General features: G+C 46.2%; 1 protein-coding gene across 1 annotated transcript in view; it reads right to left on the bottom strand.

The window, feature by feature from the left end:
* Positions 1-1,275: 1,275 nt before the first annotated feature.
* PFAS (phosphoribosylformylglycinamidine synthase) overlaps positions 1,276-16,489 on the bottom strand; it is a 29,301-nt gene continuing 14,087 nt past the window's right edge. Inside the window, exons 14-28 of the mRNA XM_072976997.2 lie at positions 14,560-14,721; positions 12,999-13,124; positions 12,440-12,571; positions 11,504-11,734; positions 10,248-10,428; positions 9,957-10,040; positions 8,332-8,487; positions 7,145-7,264; positions 6,092-6,237; positions 5,207-5,417; positions 4,474-4,565; positions 3,373-3,487; positions 2,615-2,773; positions 2,347-2,499; positions 1,276-1,924 (exon numbers count right to left, since the gene is read on the bottom strand). Coding sequence (XP_072833098.2) covers positions 1,602-1,924; positions 2,347-2,499; positions 2,615-2,773; positions 3,373-3,487; positions 4,474-4,565; positions 5,207-5,417; positions 6,092-6,237; positions 7,145-7,264; positions 8,332-8,487; positions 9,957-10,040; positions 10,248-10,428; positions 11,504-11,734; positions 12,440-12,571; positions 12,999-13,124; positions 14,560-14,721 — 2,391 coding nt within the window. The 3' untranslated portion in view covers positions 1,276-1,601. The remainder of the gene's footprint in view (positions 1,925-2,346; positions 2,500-2,614; positions 2,774-3,372; positions 3,488-4,473; positions 4,566-5,206; positions 5,418-6,091; positions 6,238-7,144; positions 7,265-8,331; positions 8,488-9,956; positions 10,041-10,247; positions 10,429-11,503; positions 11,735-12,439; positions 12,572-12,998; positions 13,125-14,559; positions 14,722-16,489) is intronic.

Genomic DNA, 16,489 nt, shown 5'->3' with positions numbered 1-16,489 from the left:
GGGTTGAGGACTGGAGATGTGATTGGCCAGTCCATCACCGTTACCCTCAGCTTCTTTAGCAAGGCAGTGTTCACTTTGGAGTTGTCTTTGGGGTCGTTATCATGTTGGAATTTTGCCCTGCAGCCCAGTCTCCAAAGGGAGGGGGTCATGCTCTGCTTCAGTAGGTCACAGTACATGTGGGCATTCATGGTTCTCTCAATGAGCTGTACCTCCTCAGTGCCAGCAGCACTCATGTAGCTCTAGACCATGACACTCCCACCACCATGCTTGACTGTAGGCACAACACACTTGTCTTTGTACTCCTCACCTGCTTGCCACCAAACACGCTTGACATCATCTGAACCAAAGAAGTTTATCTTGGTCTCATCAGACCACAGGACATGGTTCCAGAAATCCATGACCTTATTCTGATTGTATGCAGCAACCTGTATGCGGGCTTTCTTGTGCATCATCTTTCAAAGAGTCTTCCTTCTGGGACAACAGCCCTAGAGACCAGTTTGATGCCATGTGCGGCGTATGGTCTGAGCACTGACAGGCTGACCCCCCCCCACCACTTCAACCTCTGCAGCAATGCTTGCAGCACTCATCCATCTATTTCCCAAAGCCAACCTCTGGATATGATGCTGAGCACGGGCATTCAGTTTCTTTGGTCAACCATGGCGAAGCCTGTTCTGAGCTTTGTCCTGTTAAACCGCTGTGTGGTCTTGGCCACCGTGCTGCAGCTCAGTTTCAGGGTTTTTGCAATCATCTTATATTTTAGAAGCTGTTAGCCTTCATAGCCTTGCTTCAGTTTACAACCAGGGGTGGGCTACCCTTGCAAATCTTCTTGGACTTCAGTTCCCATCATCCTTATGCTGGTCACTGCTGATGGAGCTATAAGTAAAACACTATGGAAGGGGGGCAAATTGACTAAATACCAGAAACCAATTGCTGATTCATGCTTGAGCAAGTTATGCTGGCAGGCTGCCACTAATTAACAAGGTCCTGGTTGCACTCTGCTAATTAGCAGCAATTTGCCACCTTGGTTAACACCATTTTACTTACGCAAGCATAAGTTGCCAGTTGGATTCTGGCCATCGTTTTCCTGGGTCTTGACTCTGATGATAAAAAAGTACCTGTGGTTGGAAGATGCATACTTAGGATGGGTGGGATGTTTGGAAAATCAATGTTCTGTTACAGATCTTGAGCCTCAATAGTTAAGTAAAACAAGCTAGTTCAACCAACACATATCTAAGTTTAGGATTTTCTCCCAAATACAAAACCCAGATACACAGATTCTAAAAGTCAATTTCATTTATTAGTACATTGCAAATCGCGTTTGGTCCCAAGTGGTCTTCCAAGGAGATCAATAGAGTCCTGCGCAGTGTTGACCTCTTGTGTTCACTTGGAGTACTGCATGTCCATTGTTGTTCATTCCCTCCCCAATTTAATCATGTAGAGCACACTTTGGGCAGGAACATGTGAGGACAACAGCCTTGGAAGTAATCCAGTAGTCTTGGGGATCTGGTCAATTCCAGCTTGTAAATTAGTGGCACAGAGCAGCTTGTGAGTGAGTGTAGCAAGTCACACTAGAAAGGCAGAGCTCCACAGAGGAACTGCGATCAGGGCTGGCCCTCAGGATAGCGTAAACACCACTCGCAGGCATTCTGGAACATGCGAAGCCATGGGGAGACCTTCATGGACTGCCGCCAGGTGGTCGGCATCCAAGGCCACTGCCAGGGCAGGACACAACGCTCTGGGTGTGGCATCATGGCCAAATGGCGTCCGTCCGGAGAGCAAATGCCCGCGATGCCCAGGGGAGACCCATTGGGATTGAGAGGGTACTCCTCGGTCGGCACCCCTTGGTCATCCACGTAACGTAGTGGGATCAAACGTGCAGCACGGACCTGGGCCAGGACTTCGGGAGAACGGAACCGCATCCGACCTGGTAGGTATACGTGCGAAGAAAGGCATGGAAGGAGTTAAAGAAATCAGGTCTAACAATACATATGCTGCAGCCTCTCCCCATTAGCCAATGTTGTTTATTATTTGTCCAATAAGGATGCACCAAGAGGCCCGACCCAAAGCAAAACCAGCCTATTGGAGTCCTCTCTTGAACACAGGTATGGTTTCCAGTTCTATATGCTACTGTATCATTCCCCCCCTTTTTAAAAAAAATTGTTGCTATTTTTATTTATTTTCATGATGTGGAGTAACACATTTCTAAACCACGTTACAACTAGAACTCCATAAGATTACTTCTCTGGACTACAAATCCCATAATGCCCCAGGATTCTGGGAGCCGGAGTCCCAAAGGGGTATATTTTCCAAATATTCCCGCAACCACATACAAAACGCATGCATTACCTTCCCCGTGTGCCACCCAGATGCCTAGGGTGGAACCGGCCATCCCCCGCAGCATCAGCGCTGGACTCTCCTCAATACTCAGGCTCACAAAACGTGACTCAAAGCGCCCAGAGGTGTTTGGGCTCAGCAGCACTCCTGGCTGGATGGTCCCGCCTAAGAACGAGTCAAGCCAAAGGCAGTCATGATCTAACATCTGCTGGACACCCAAAAGGTGATTAGCGTAAAAAGCAAGGTATACACCAATGCTGGGCACCATCGTCCTGTTTACCTGCATTCTTGGCATCGGGTCTCTCCGCTCCTACCCATCCGAGCAGCGCCATCAGTTGGCAGCCGTTGCACACCCCCAAGCTGAAGGTGTCTTTGCGCTGGTGGAACGCCTGGAACTGGGTCCGCGCCCGGTGGTTAAAGGTCACTGAAGCTGCCCAACCTAAAATCAAAACATGGAAACCTGATATTGAGATACCACATTTTTCCGTGTATAAGACTATACTTTTGTCTAAAATCTTTAGACTAAAAATTGAGGGTTGTCTTATACACGGAAAGCTGAGAACAAAAACAAGTGGAGGGGAAAGCAGAGATCAAAGCTCTGCAGGACTGCTTTCCCCCTGCACTTGCTAAGCCCCTCTTAGATTTCTTAATTTTGGATTAGAAAAGTCGGGGTGTCTTATATATGGGGGCATCTTATACATGGAAAAATACAGTAATCTACACGTGGCCCCTCCTGGGGTGTTTTTCCAACCCCCTATCATCTGTGACTGCTCACACTTTCCTCTGGGGAGTGTAGGGGCAATTTTGAGGGAACCCTTGGAGCAACTCATATCCCAACATTTTATTTTTTTATAAGTATATTTTTGACCACTAGAGGGTGGAAGAGTGCTTTTTCTTAGGTTGAAAAAAAAATACTTTTGCAGGGCTTACAATCATCCAGACACCCCCAACAATCTCACAAGTAGGTAGGAATCCTATGGTGTTCCTGCCAGGGAAATTCTTAAGTTTGTGGGCCCTGTGTAAGCAAATACACTTTACCTTTGGCAGAGCCCAACACATCTGCGTAACTAAAACCTCCGACGAACACCAAGCCACGGAAAGAGTCGAGGGTCATCTCACCCGAGCACAAATCTTGCATGGTAAGGTCCCAGACCTGTGAGGAGGACCAAGACAGAAGGACAATTGGGGAGCCCTTTAAGACAAGATGTGGATCATGGCATAGCCTTTGCTGGACCCCAAGTCCCAGCAGTCTAGGCGAGCAAAGCCATTGGCGAGGAATGCTGGGAGATGCAGTCCAATCAAATCTGGAGGACTACACTTCACTCATCCTTGGGTGTTTGACGAATTTGGCAAAGAAACTTCATGGGAAGGAGATTAAATCTCTTCTTTAAAGTTTCTGACTCTTCCCCTTGGTTTGTATCCTTATGTCTAATTGGCAGCGTCTTGATGGGTCCATCAAGAAATATCCCAGAAGTTACTAATGAATTATGCAGCATTTGTTGATGCCTGCCTAGGAGAGGCCGGCTCAGCCCAATTCAGACATAAGGGGGGAACATCAGCAGAAGTTGAAAAGCAGCCAAAAAAGAGGTGTTTCTAATTTCAGAGAGGAACTCAACTTTTCCAGAGATTCATCTTGGTTTCCAAGGATCAGTCTTTCCTAGAATAGTAGAATTACAGAGATGGAAGTGAACCCCCGGGTCATCTAGACCAACCTTCTTCCAGAAAACATCCCCAGCAAGAGGCCGTTCAACCGTGGCTTCAAAAAACACAGCCAAACAGAGCCCGTCTCTTTCTGAGGTGATCGGTTCCAGTGCCAGACGTTTTCTAAGTATCTTGAAATGCAGCGAAGGACCTCCACTCTGGCCCTGCCACTACATGGGAGGTCTGAGGCATTCCAGCCTTTTAAGGTAGCCACAGGAACTACGGCTGTAAGGGCTCACCAAGGCAGCAGGCAGAAGTTCCCCGGACTCCCCACTCTCTCGTCTGAGGGCCACAAGACTTTATGCTCAGCCATCCACCTGTCCCATCAACGTGGCTGACTTCCCAAACCCGAGAAGCTTCCGTTGACTTGCCGCGCTGACACCATCTTGGCCTCCACGGCCTGACCAGTTGGGATCCATATTATATTGGCCTGCTTACCTGGAACCCAGCCATGAGGAACGCAGCCACCATTTCACGATCCCCGTTGCTTCCTTCCTCACGCAGGATGGCGACGCGGGGCACAGGAAGACCTGGAGGCCAAAGCAAGGAGATGCACTGTCTCGTATTGCACTTTCTTAACAACTCTGCGTGATTTTCGCTAAGCAATTCACTGAAACTGGCCTTGATGAATTATGCAGACTGATCCTCCTCCTCCTTGGCTCCTCTTTTTCCTTCTTCTTACTACATTGTTATTGTCTATTCTAATATAAACACTTACCCCCCCACACAACAAAAAATCACATATGCTGTGAGTGTGAGAAAAGTCTTTCTCCTTTTTTAAATGCATAAGAGGCTTCCTTCTAAGAGGATACCAATCAGAGCATGGAAGAAATAAATTTTTTTTAAATGATACCTTCCCACAATCCATTGAAGGCCAGTGGGAGCTATCCTCCAGAACTTACAGTCCCATGAAATTACTTTTCCAAACTCTGGGAATGGCATATTAGGCATGATATAAAAACAGGGCGTGCATAATTCTTGTGCCTGGCCTACTGTTTTTAGGTAAAGGGAAGGAAGGGACGAAGACTCTCCTGATTGATCAAAGTAGGATTGAATGACTTGGGCGAAAGCTTTACTTCTTGGTTCTCAGTCTGAAAACAAAGCCCCTTGGTTCAGAGATGCCCCCCCCCTTCCTCTCCCTCTGCTTAGCAAACTGCCTTTAATCTCGTACCCATTTCCTGTAGGAGAGGAAGTTCTTCCTGCGGATTGAAGGCCAGAGTGAAGTTGGGTTCTGTGCGTTTGGCCAGCCCCGTTTCTTCTTGAGACACGCAGTCAGGGTTGGCCTGCAGCCTCTCCAGCTGGAAGCTCGTGGCTTCCCACCACGCCCGCAAAGTGGCCACCTTCTCTGCTAACACCTCCTGGCCATTCACGGTGACCCGAACCTGTAAAAAAACCACACACACAAAGGTTAATTAACAAAGGATCTTGGCGGTGAGATGATGGAGGGAGAAGAGATGAGTCTGCCATATTACCTTTGGGCAGGAAAACTAGTGACCCGGAAGTTCCAAAACAAGAATTGAGGAGCCAAGAGAAAAAGTGAATGGAAATCTTGATCTAGCAAACCTTTCTATAAGGTGGCTGATGCTCCAGCCATAATATCTGCTCTCTTCTGGTCCTTAAAGGGCCACACACCACCTCCAAGAGGTATGTTTCACTACTGTTAGGTGAGATCAAGTCGGAACCAACCTATAATCACTCTAAGAAGGCCTTCCAAGGGGAGATATTTAAGGAGTTTTGAATCACCAGGGAGCTTTCATGGCTGAGCGGAGATTCAAACCCAGACCTCTTCAGTCTTAGTCCATCATTCCGCCCAGTACATTGCACTGGGTATCCCACAGCCTCGCACCCCTTTCAAAGGTAAGGCTTAATATAAGACCTGGGGGAGAAACTATGTCTAAATAGCCAATTCGACACCAACCCCCCCAAAAAAACACTCCGACATTAGTGGTTTCAAGCCCTCTCCCCTTCATGACCCACCTTTTCCCTTTACCATCCCATGAGTTTTTACTGTTGTTGTTTTGTTTTTCCCCCTTGATGGTCACCTCTCTGCACTCACCACGGCACTGGGGCCCCGGGGCCCCGAATACCCGACAGGCACACACCGCACCCCGGCCGTCCGGTACCGTCGACACACATCGGCCGCCGCTGTGGGGGGCACCTCCAGCACCAGCCCAAGCTCCTCGGCAAAAAGCACATCCAGGGCTAAGGAAAGAGCAGGAGAGAAGCAACGTCAACACAAGACAAGGAGTCCAGCCAGAATATGGGCAGGCACCTCTTGTTCAACGTCCGTCCTTGCATTGGCAATATATACAGTTATAAGAGTTTAACATCACTGGCTCTCTTCTATACCATCCTGGGATTTTGGAGAAGGTGCTAAAATCATCTGCTAAAATTAACTTCAGTGCAGTGAGTAGCCCAGAGAGCAGATCTGTCACAAAGGTGTAAGCAGTGGTGTAGTGGAGTCAGGACACGCAGGGTCAAAGCCCCAGGGCTTTCTAAGGAGGGGGGGCAACTAGGACATCACCGGCCAGCCCCCTACAGTATCCATGCTCCCTCTAAGTACATCTGCATTCCCCGAGCAGCTGGGGGAGGGATGGATCTCCCCGAGAACAGTGTATTAAGCTATTCCTGCCCCAAGGCAAAGTATCTGAGGTTGGTTTGGTCTTGAGCAGGCAATTAAGAGCTACTGTCTTTACAAAAGGCCTGTTCCACCATTGGTTAAATGGACCCATCCGGTGCCTGTGTGCTTGGACTTTCCTTATGGGGCGGGGTGGTTATAGGGGCTGTCATGATGAGCGCCTGTACTTCCACACTGTTGATTCTAAGCACCTCCGAAAGCAAAGATCGCAACGTTTCACCGGATGGAGCCATGGCTGTTAAAGAGGCATCAAATGGTGCAAGAACAATTCCCAGTCTTGTTGACCACACAGGGACATCACAACAAGCCACGGTTTGATGGGTTTGGAAACCTGGTTTGCTGTGATGTTGGAATCCAGCTCTCTCTATTCATTAACCAGCCACAGTGCACTTCTTTCGAACAGGAAATGAAGCCCCCTCCATCACCACCACCTGCCCACACCAACCTTCTCTTTCTCCCAGATTCACTGACCATTAATGCCAGGTGCCCCCAGTTCGATCTGGGCCCCACAGTTTCCAGCAAAAGCCATCTCTAGCATGCAAGTCAAAAGGCCTCCATCACTCACGTCGTGTCCAGCAGAAATGACTCCATCTGTCAAGAAGGAAGGTGGGGAAAAAGGAAAAGTTGGTCTCTGTGGGGCAAAGGCGGGTCACGAATACCCTGCAGTATTCCATAGTTCTGTGAAATGCAGCAATGATCACCATTTTTAGAATTACCCCCTTTCTTTTCTTAAAAAATAAAGGGAGTTTCTAGTCCTCATGGAAAGGAAAATATTATTTTTGAATGTATGCAAGGAATACACAAGAGGGTCACAGTGACTTTCAGAGGTCCAAAGGTTTGGTTTCAAGTCCTCTGCACAGCTTGGTAACTCACCGGGTCGCTAACAGAAGTGGAAGTAATTATGTGCAAAATTAAAGCACAGATGCAAATGTGCCCCTTTTCTCTAGGTCCACGGAATTCATTTTTATTTGTCGGAGAATTTGCACTTCTTTACAATAGAACTGAAACTTGAGCAAATTATCCTTTTGGACTACAATGCCCAGAATCCTGCAGCAAGCAGAGCCACTGGTGGATTCTGGGTGTGGCAGTCCAAAATGTTATTTCTCCAGCCTTTGAGCAGAAAGTTAGTCTTGGACAGAGGGCAACAGAGCCTCTTTCCTTCCTTCTGCTGTTTATCTCATAGAACTGAAACCCAAAATAGCTTCCAATGCAGTAAAAAAAAAAACAATAGCATGAAAAGCACAATAAGAGAGGACCCGTTTTCCCGAAAATAAAACCTAACCTGAAAATAAACCCTAGTATAATTTTTCACGATGCACGCAATATAAGCCCTACCCCCAAAATAAGGCCCAGTTGAGTGAAATCCAGCCCTCTACCCTTGTGCAGCAACCAGAAAAAGATGACATGACTGTATTTGAATAAATGTAGATGGTTGTGCATGGAAAAAAAATAAAACATCCCTTGAAAATAAGCCCTAATACATTTTGGGAGCAAAAATTAATATAAGACCCTGTCTTATTTTGGGGGACCCACAATAATTAATTAACAGTTGGGAAAGTCTAATAACAGTATGATCAATTAGGAGTATAGTACCAAGGAGGATGGGGATCAAGGAAAATAATAATGGGTTGTCTCACCCTCACTGGATGGATACTTACCTTGCAGCAGGCTTTGGGTGACTTGAAAGCAGGAAACAAGGGTCTTGGGATTATCGAGGTCTGGAGAAATGTCCCCCAATTGAGAAAAACACTGGGCCAAGGCACTGCCCCCCAGGCGATACCGATCAGGACTGATCGCCACGTGAAGCAGGGTCCCTATGAGATGCCAAAATGAAAACCAACAAACCCTTATGTGATGATCTAACAGTCAGAGTGCAGGACGAGGACCCAAAAAAGCTCATTAGATGACCTGACATACTATTACAGTGGTGCCTCGCATTGAGACATTAATTCATTCCAGCGAAATCGCTGTTGAATGAAAACATCACAATGCAAAATAAAAAAGCCTATAGAAACGCATTAAACGCGATTAATGCATTCCTATGGGCTTAAAACTCACCGTTTAGCGATGATCTTCCATAACGCAGCCATTTCTGGTACCTCTTAAGCGAGGAATCCGTCCCAGAAAACAGTGGGTGGCCATGTTTTTTCCCGGCGGCCATTTTGAAACCGCCGATCAGCTGTGCAAAAATGGTCGCTTTGCGATGATCGGTCATCGCAAAGCGAAAATACCCCATAGGGAACATCGCAAAGCGATCGCAAAAGCGATCACAAAATGTTCGTCGCAAAGCGATTTTGTCGCTAAACGGAGTGATCGCTATGCGAGGCAACACTGTATATTTTAATTTATATATACTGTATGTCATGTGTAGGCTGCCTTTTTCCTTGATGAGGGGACTCAATGCAGTGACAACCTTAAAACAAAGTAAATCGTGCAATTAAAAAGCAATTAAGCTATACTAATAATAAGTCAGGCCTAAGGTCATATAAGGGACAGGGTGGCGCTGCAGGTTAAACCGCAGAAGCCTTTGTGCTGCAAGGTCAGAAGACCAGCCATCGTAAGATCAAATCCACGCGACAGAGGGAGCTCCCGTCGCTTGCCCCAGCTCCTGCCAACCTAGCAGTTTGAAAGCATGTAAAAAATACGAGTAGATAAATAGGTACCACCTTGGTGGGAAGGTATCAGTGTTCCGTGTTTAGTCGCGCTGGCCACGTGACCACAGAAACTGTCTACGGACAAACGCTGGCTCTACAGCTTGGAGACGGGGATGAGCACCACTCCTTAGAGTCAGAAACGACTGGACTAAATGTCAAGGGGAACCTTTACCTTTACCTAAGGGTTATATATGGCCATACACATTGCCATTAGCTGGAGAAAGGTGTGAAATAAATGTAACTAATCATCATCATCATCATCACCTCTTCTATACACTAAAACATGTGCAAGAATATCAAATCAGTCCAAAATTATGAATCCACAACCCAAAATACATGTAGACAGTTGGGCACATGGATGCACGGACAGATTTTTTTCTCAGTTTATGGATACTTCTTTGGTCTGGTTTATCAGAGATTATTCTCAGTAGGTGACCAGAGAAACAGATATTCATAACCCATCTTTATGTCCTTTTTAAAAAACCAACTTTTAACCGCACCAGCTTTTGTTCCAGCCCATAAGAGAACAAATGGATTCTAACTGGGATACAAGAAAAGTTGTTAAGTGGGATTTTTTTTTCCCCATCACAAGACAACCTAAACACAAATTATTGTTTTCTTGACCTTACCTTTCCCTTCTGGGCATTTCAGGTCAGGGGTGACCGTGGCAGTGATGTCTGGACAGACAGCATAAGCTGAGATGACAAGAGTCCCTTGTAGGAAAGAAGCACAACATGAGGAAGAGGTAGAAACAGGAAGGAAAACCCACCCAGAATTAAACAGAACAATTATAGAGAACAGCACATGCTGCAAAGCATGCATGATCCGGGAACATCTGCTTGGGTTGCTAAGGCTCAGATTGCTTCTACCCCTAGGAAATCAATCTGGGGGCAAAAGACAGGATGCTTCTCCTTACTTACCTGGTGCTTTAACCGTTTCAGTGCCAACACGGGCTGCCATACTGAGAGAATCCTTGCCTCCGTCCACAGCGATACCCAGTTCACCCATCACAGAGCACATGGCCCGACAGGCCTCGGCTAAGGCTGCCCCCTCGCCAGGCAGCTTAGCGGCCCACATCCAGTTTCCGCTGCACTTGACATCCTGCAAAGACACATCCATGTCAAGACTACGTTACACAGACATCTAGACTAGCGTAGCTAACCAATACCGTTCTAACTGTTCGATAGTGCTTTTCGTTGCAATGGCTCTGCCTGCAAAATGCTGGGATTTGTTGAGGTAACACTTCTCCACAAGAGCACTTGAGCGCTGTCGTTTTTATTTGGTACAGAATTTACATTTCTTTACAACAGAACTGAAACTTGAGCAAATTATCCTTTTGGACTACAATGCCCAGAATCCTGCTGCCAGCAGGACCACTGGTGGATTCTGGGTGTGGCAGTCCAAAATATAAGGGAAGTGCCCCAGAGCCCTCTAGCCCAAAATGTCTAGGCAGCCTGCCAAACTACAAATCCCAGCATTCCATTGGACACAGCCCTAAACCTTGAGAGCAAACGTCTAGGTTCAGAGGCAAACTCCCAAGATCTAAACTGCAGGAGCAGAGCGTGAGGCGATTTGGAAGAAATAATAGAGGATACGGAAATCACAGCTTGTGCAGAACGGTTGTTGGGGGGTCACCGGCCAGGGAGGACGGTGACGTTTGTGAGAATGAGAAACACACTGAATGAGTGAAAGAAATAACAAGGGGAAAAAGACAGGATAAACACTAAACACACAAATAAACATTCTTCTGGAGGATTTTTTTTAATGCAAGGAGATAAAAAGTGGAACGCTTTTGTGCAAGCCTAAAAGAAAAAAGAAAGGAAACATGTGGCCCTCAAGATGAGGAACTACAACTTCTCTCACACCACACACCTCAGTTTTCCCTAAGACTGATGGATACTCTTGCTAAGATTGATGGGATCTGAAGTTTAACAATATATGAAGTACAAGACTTCCGAAAAATGGACAATTTCCTCCCTTAGAATTTCTACAGAAGTTTCAACTCTGAAAACATAATATCCAAGTATTGTTTGCTTGAGCACAACATTCATGTCAATCTTTGGGGGCCTCTAGATACAATGGACTAGTGAATTAGATCTCTCTGCTCTGATAAAATGATGGGGAAAGTTATGAGTACCCATTTGGGCAACGGTATATAATGGCAGGGTTGTGTCACCTTGAGGTCTGTGACGCGAGCGAAGACGAGATTGGTGAGCGCCTCTGCTATAGCCAATCGGGCACCAGCGGCAGGGTCAATGAGCCCTTTGATAGGCTGCTCCCCGAGGGCAGTGGCTCCTCCCACCGTTTCAAAGGGAGAGAGGGCCACCACAGCGACGTCCGCCAAAGGGGTGTGTAAGGGACCCACACACTGCTGTTGGGCCACCAGCCCTGTCACGGAGCGATCAACCTGGGGAAAAGAAACAAGAGTAAAAAACAGATCAGACAAAAAAAAGGCCGACATACAAAGCTTCTCCCTTATGTTGTTGTTCTTATTTGCCATCAAATGGTGACTGTATGAATTATGTGTTATAGAAATCACTAACAGCCCTGTCAGGTTTTGCAGACTAAAAGTTGTGGCTTCCACCCATATATATATATATATATGCACCCCTTTAACACATGCATGCATAACTATGTATGCACATATATTAGAGGGGGCAAAATCTGTGTTTTTGGACTACAACTCCCAGAATTCCCCAACTGTGACACACACACACACACACACACACACACACACACACACACACACACACACACACACACACACACACCCTCTAATGTGTATACTACAGAACTCAGAATTTACTAACTCTAGGCCAACTAAGGAACCCTTAACCCAATGAAATTTAACAAGTCAATTTGTTGATTAAAAGTACTCAGTCTCAGAGGTTGGGATTAGCCAGCCCCATGGCTTCTTTGAAAATCTAACCATTCAATTAATGAATGAATCAAGGACCGTAGAGCGAATTAAATCCCAAAATTAACAACAGCCCATTCGTGCCCCTGTATCTAACCACCGATATTAATAATTTTATTTTTAAACCCAGCATGCCATGCTCTGGAATGGATATATGACAGCATCAAAAAGGACATGAAGAGTGCCCAAGGTTACCTTATTGGTCAGGTATCGTTTACTGGCAACGGAGGGCAGCCTCAGCACCCGCTGGAGGGCATCGACCACAGAAAGATCACCAGGGAGATCCAAAGGTTGGAGAGCTCGCTTCGCACGATTCAAAATAAATTCCTGGTCAGCAGAGATTAACATCAGTGAATGCACAGTATAATATTAGCCAGGCTTGGTGCTGCAGGAGGAAAGGAGAATTTAGGGCCTATATTCTGGAAATGTCCTTCAGTGATCCTCCATCTGGCCAACTATGGTGATAACTTACGAACGTGAGTTAGTGATTGGAGATAAGAGTCAGTGATTGGAGATAAGAGGTTAAGCCAAAGAAGCTGGTGGAGGGAAGTGAGTTCTGACCTGCAGCCCAGGTTAACCTTTGAAAATTTCTTCATAAAATTGAGCCCTACCTTCTTCACACCCGTGTTCGGAAAATGTCAAAATGATAAGAAGGCCATCTGTCTCCACCCACTTTGGTCATCCTACATTTTAAGTGAGCTTTTGCAAAGACTTTTCCTCCAGAGCGAGTTCTGCCCGTACCCCCCCTCCGTACCTTCCGCGGCATTTTGCCCAGAACCCATTCCAGCTTCAAGTTCACGGGTGTGGCCCTCTCTCCCACTTGGCCCTTCTCCAACTCCGTCTCACTCGCCGGAACCTTCGTGTCATCCACCAGCACGATCTGTTCAGGATCCGTTCCCCCGGGGAAGAGAAGAAGTAAAAAAAGTCACTTTTACAGATCACCTCCTTCCAAAACTATTCCAGCGAGTAGCTTTTCCAGCATCTTCAGCGGCCAGGTTCCCCACCTTACATGTATTTTCTCTCTCGCCCACCTTTTCCAACCTCTGCGTTGCATCATAAGCACAACACTCAACGTCTCCAACAATAGTAGTAAGTTAGCAATGAGTCCTACAACTCCCAGCAGCACTCAATAGACAGCCAATAGTGAAGGATGATGGGGTTTCAGTCCCAAAAAAATACACATTTTCTATTCCCATTGAAACTACAGTGGTGCCTCGCTTAACGAGTGCACCGTATAGCGATGTTTCCGTATAGCGATCCCTTTTTTTGGGATCGCTATACGGAAACATACCCGATCTTCGCAATGGGGAAAACCCGCATTGCAAAGATCGGGTATTGCGGCGGCCATTTCGGAGCCGCCGAACAGCTGATCGGCGGTTCCAAAATGGCCGCCGGAAGCCCGGAAATGGCTGCCGGCAGCCGTTTTCGCGCCCTGCCCTCGCTTAGCGAGGGTGCGAAAATGGCTGCCGGCAAGGGGAATCCTCGCTGAACGGGTAAGTAAGCAAGGTATTGGAATGCATTAAACTAAGTTTAATGCGTTTCAATACGTTTCCCCTACCCGTTTAGCGATGATTCCGTATAGCGAGGGTTAATCCGGAACGGATTAACCTCGCTATGCGGGGCACCACTGTACTAGAATATGTTCTCGGTCTCAAGCTTGTACGCTCTCGTGCCTATGGCATGGAATCTGAACCTGGTATGTTTAAATAGCAAATTAGTTTCCAATATTACTGAAAACTCTCCAATATGAATTTTGTTGCGGTTGTCTACATCTTCAATCTGGTGAAGTTTTAGAAGCAACTTTTCAAATCCATTGACATTTCCGATCAAAAGCCATGATCGCTAAAGTTATGTGAAAATCTATTTTTAAAAGGAAAAAAAATCTCCTTTCAATAATCAAATGCTTTAGAAGTTTAGGATTCTATTAACCCCAGATATTTAATATCACAAGGATGAAGAGTTTTTGATTCGGCAGATGTTGTGTGACTACAACTCCCATCATTCTTCACCACTGGATCTGCTAGCTAGGGTGGATGGGAGTTATAGTCCAACAAATCTGAGGGGCACACACCTTTGCCACGTTACAGTTAATTGTGACAAGTGCTATCTTCCTAAATTTTTTCAGAAGTTAATTTTATTTCTATTTCTTTAACAATATAACAAAAAATGGCTTATTGACACTGCACTATCTGTTCTCAGACAATTAATCAGTGATCTTTTGGATGTCCGTACTCGTTTCGTGCAGGGCTGCAACCCTAACCTGCTCTTTCATTCCCCAGTTTCATCGAATGATGTCCCTCTAACTCTTAACATACCCGTCCATCTCCTGTAATCCTGCCTACAAAGTCAACAGGGCATCTCTCACGGTGTGCCAGGCGGTGCAGGAAATCTGCATGGCGAGGGCGTAGCAAGAGAGCATTTGATTCTTGATATTCAGCTCCCCAGATTTCCAGAACACTCAATGTGGGATCTCCCAGCTGCAAAAGGAAGGAGAGAAAAAAACTCAAGACAGAGCTTTGGGGAATTCAAAAAGAGATGAAAAATCGACTGCACTGCATCTTCCACCCTGTTTGTTAACCATCTTAACTATCCCAGCTTAGTCGAGTCATTTTGAAAAGAATATGTTATAGTTGTAAAGCCCCAAAGGAACTTTGGTCTCATCATTTCAGTTTTTTTTTACTTAGGTTACTCTTTACTTCCCCCTTATTCGGAAATTACTAAAATTACTTTTAGTTACTTTTTGAAACGTATATTTGAAGGCTGGGCTGTAATGCAAAACACATTTCAGTATTGAGGACACAGAGTCCTGTAAGTATAAAAGAAACTGAAACACTTAACAATTACACTTCTCCCTCATTAAATTACAAGCATAAGCAAATTACTTCTGCCTTATTGCCAAAAAGAATGAACGGCAAGTAAGACATTATTTGGAATTAGTTAATTCCTAGCTCTGCTTGTCACTTATTGACAGCAGTTTGGAAGAGAAAAACTCCTAAGTTTGCAGTTTTGTGTGTAAGTCTAAAGAAATGTCTATATCTCCCTGTTCTGGGCTTTTGGAAAGAGGGATCCATCCATCCATCCATCCATCCATCCATCCATCCATCCATCCATCCATCCATCCATCCATCCATCCATCCATCCATCCATCCATCCATCCATCCATCCATCCATCCATCCATCCATCCATCCATCCATCCATCCATCCATCCATCCATCCATCCATCCATCCATCCATCCATCCATCCATCCATCCATCCATCCATCCATCCATCCATCCATCCATCCATCCATCCATCCATCCATCCATCCATCCATCCATCCATCCATCCATCCATCCATCCATCCATCCATCCATCCATCCATCCATCCATCCATCCATCCATCCATCCATCCATCCATCCATCCATCCATCCATCCATCCATCCATCCATCCATCCATCCATCCATCCATCCATCCATCCATCCATCCATCCATCCATCCATCCATCCATCCATCCATCCATCCATCCATCCATCCATCCATCCATCCATCCATCCATCCATCCATCCATCCATCCATCCATCCATCCATCCATCCATCCATCCATCCATCCATCCATCCATCCATCCATCCATCCATCCATCCATCCATCCATCCATCCATCCATCCATCCATCCATCCATCCATCCATCCATCCATCCATCCATCCATCCATCCATCCATCCATCCATCCATCCATCCATCCATCCATCCATCCATCCATCCATCCATCCATCCATCCATCCATCCATCCATCCATCCATCCATCCATCCATCCATCCATCCATCCATCCATCCATCCATCCATCCATCCATCCATCCATCCATCCATCCATCCATCCATCCATCCATCCATCCATCCATCCATCCATCCATCCATCCATCCATCCATCCATCCATCCATCCATCCATCCATCCATCCATCCATCCATCCATCCATCCATCCATCCATCCATCCATCCATCCATCCATCCATCCATCCATCCATCCATCCATCCATCCATCCATCCATCCATCCATCCATCCATCCATCCATCCATCCATCCATCCATCCATCCATCCATCCATCCATCCATCCATCCATCCATCCATCCATCCATCCATCCATCCATCCATCCATCCATCCATCCATCCATCCATCCATCCATCCATCCATCCATCCATCCATCCATCCATCCATCCATCCATCCATCCATCCATCCATCCATCCATCCATCCATCCATCC

The sequence above is a fragment of the Pogona vitticeps genome, chromosome 6 (genome assembly GCF_051106095.1).
Source record: "Pogona vitticeps strain Pit_001003342236 chromosome 6, PviZW2.1, whole genome shotgun sequence".
Classification (NCBI taxonomy): Eukaryota; Metazoa; Chordata; class Lepidosauria; order Squamata; family Agamidae; genus Pogona; species Pogona vitticeps.
The sequence above is the reverse complement of the archived record's forward strand: the minus strand, read 5'-3'. Positions and strand labels throughout refer to the sequence as shown.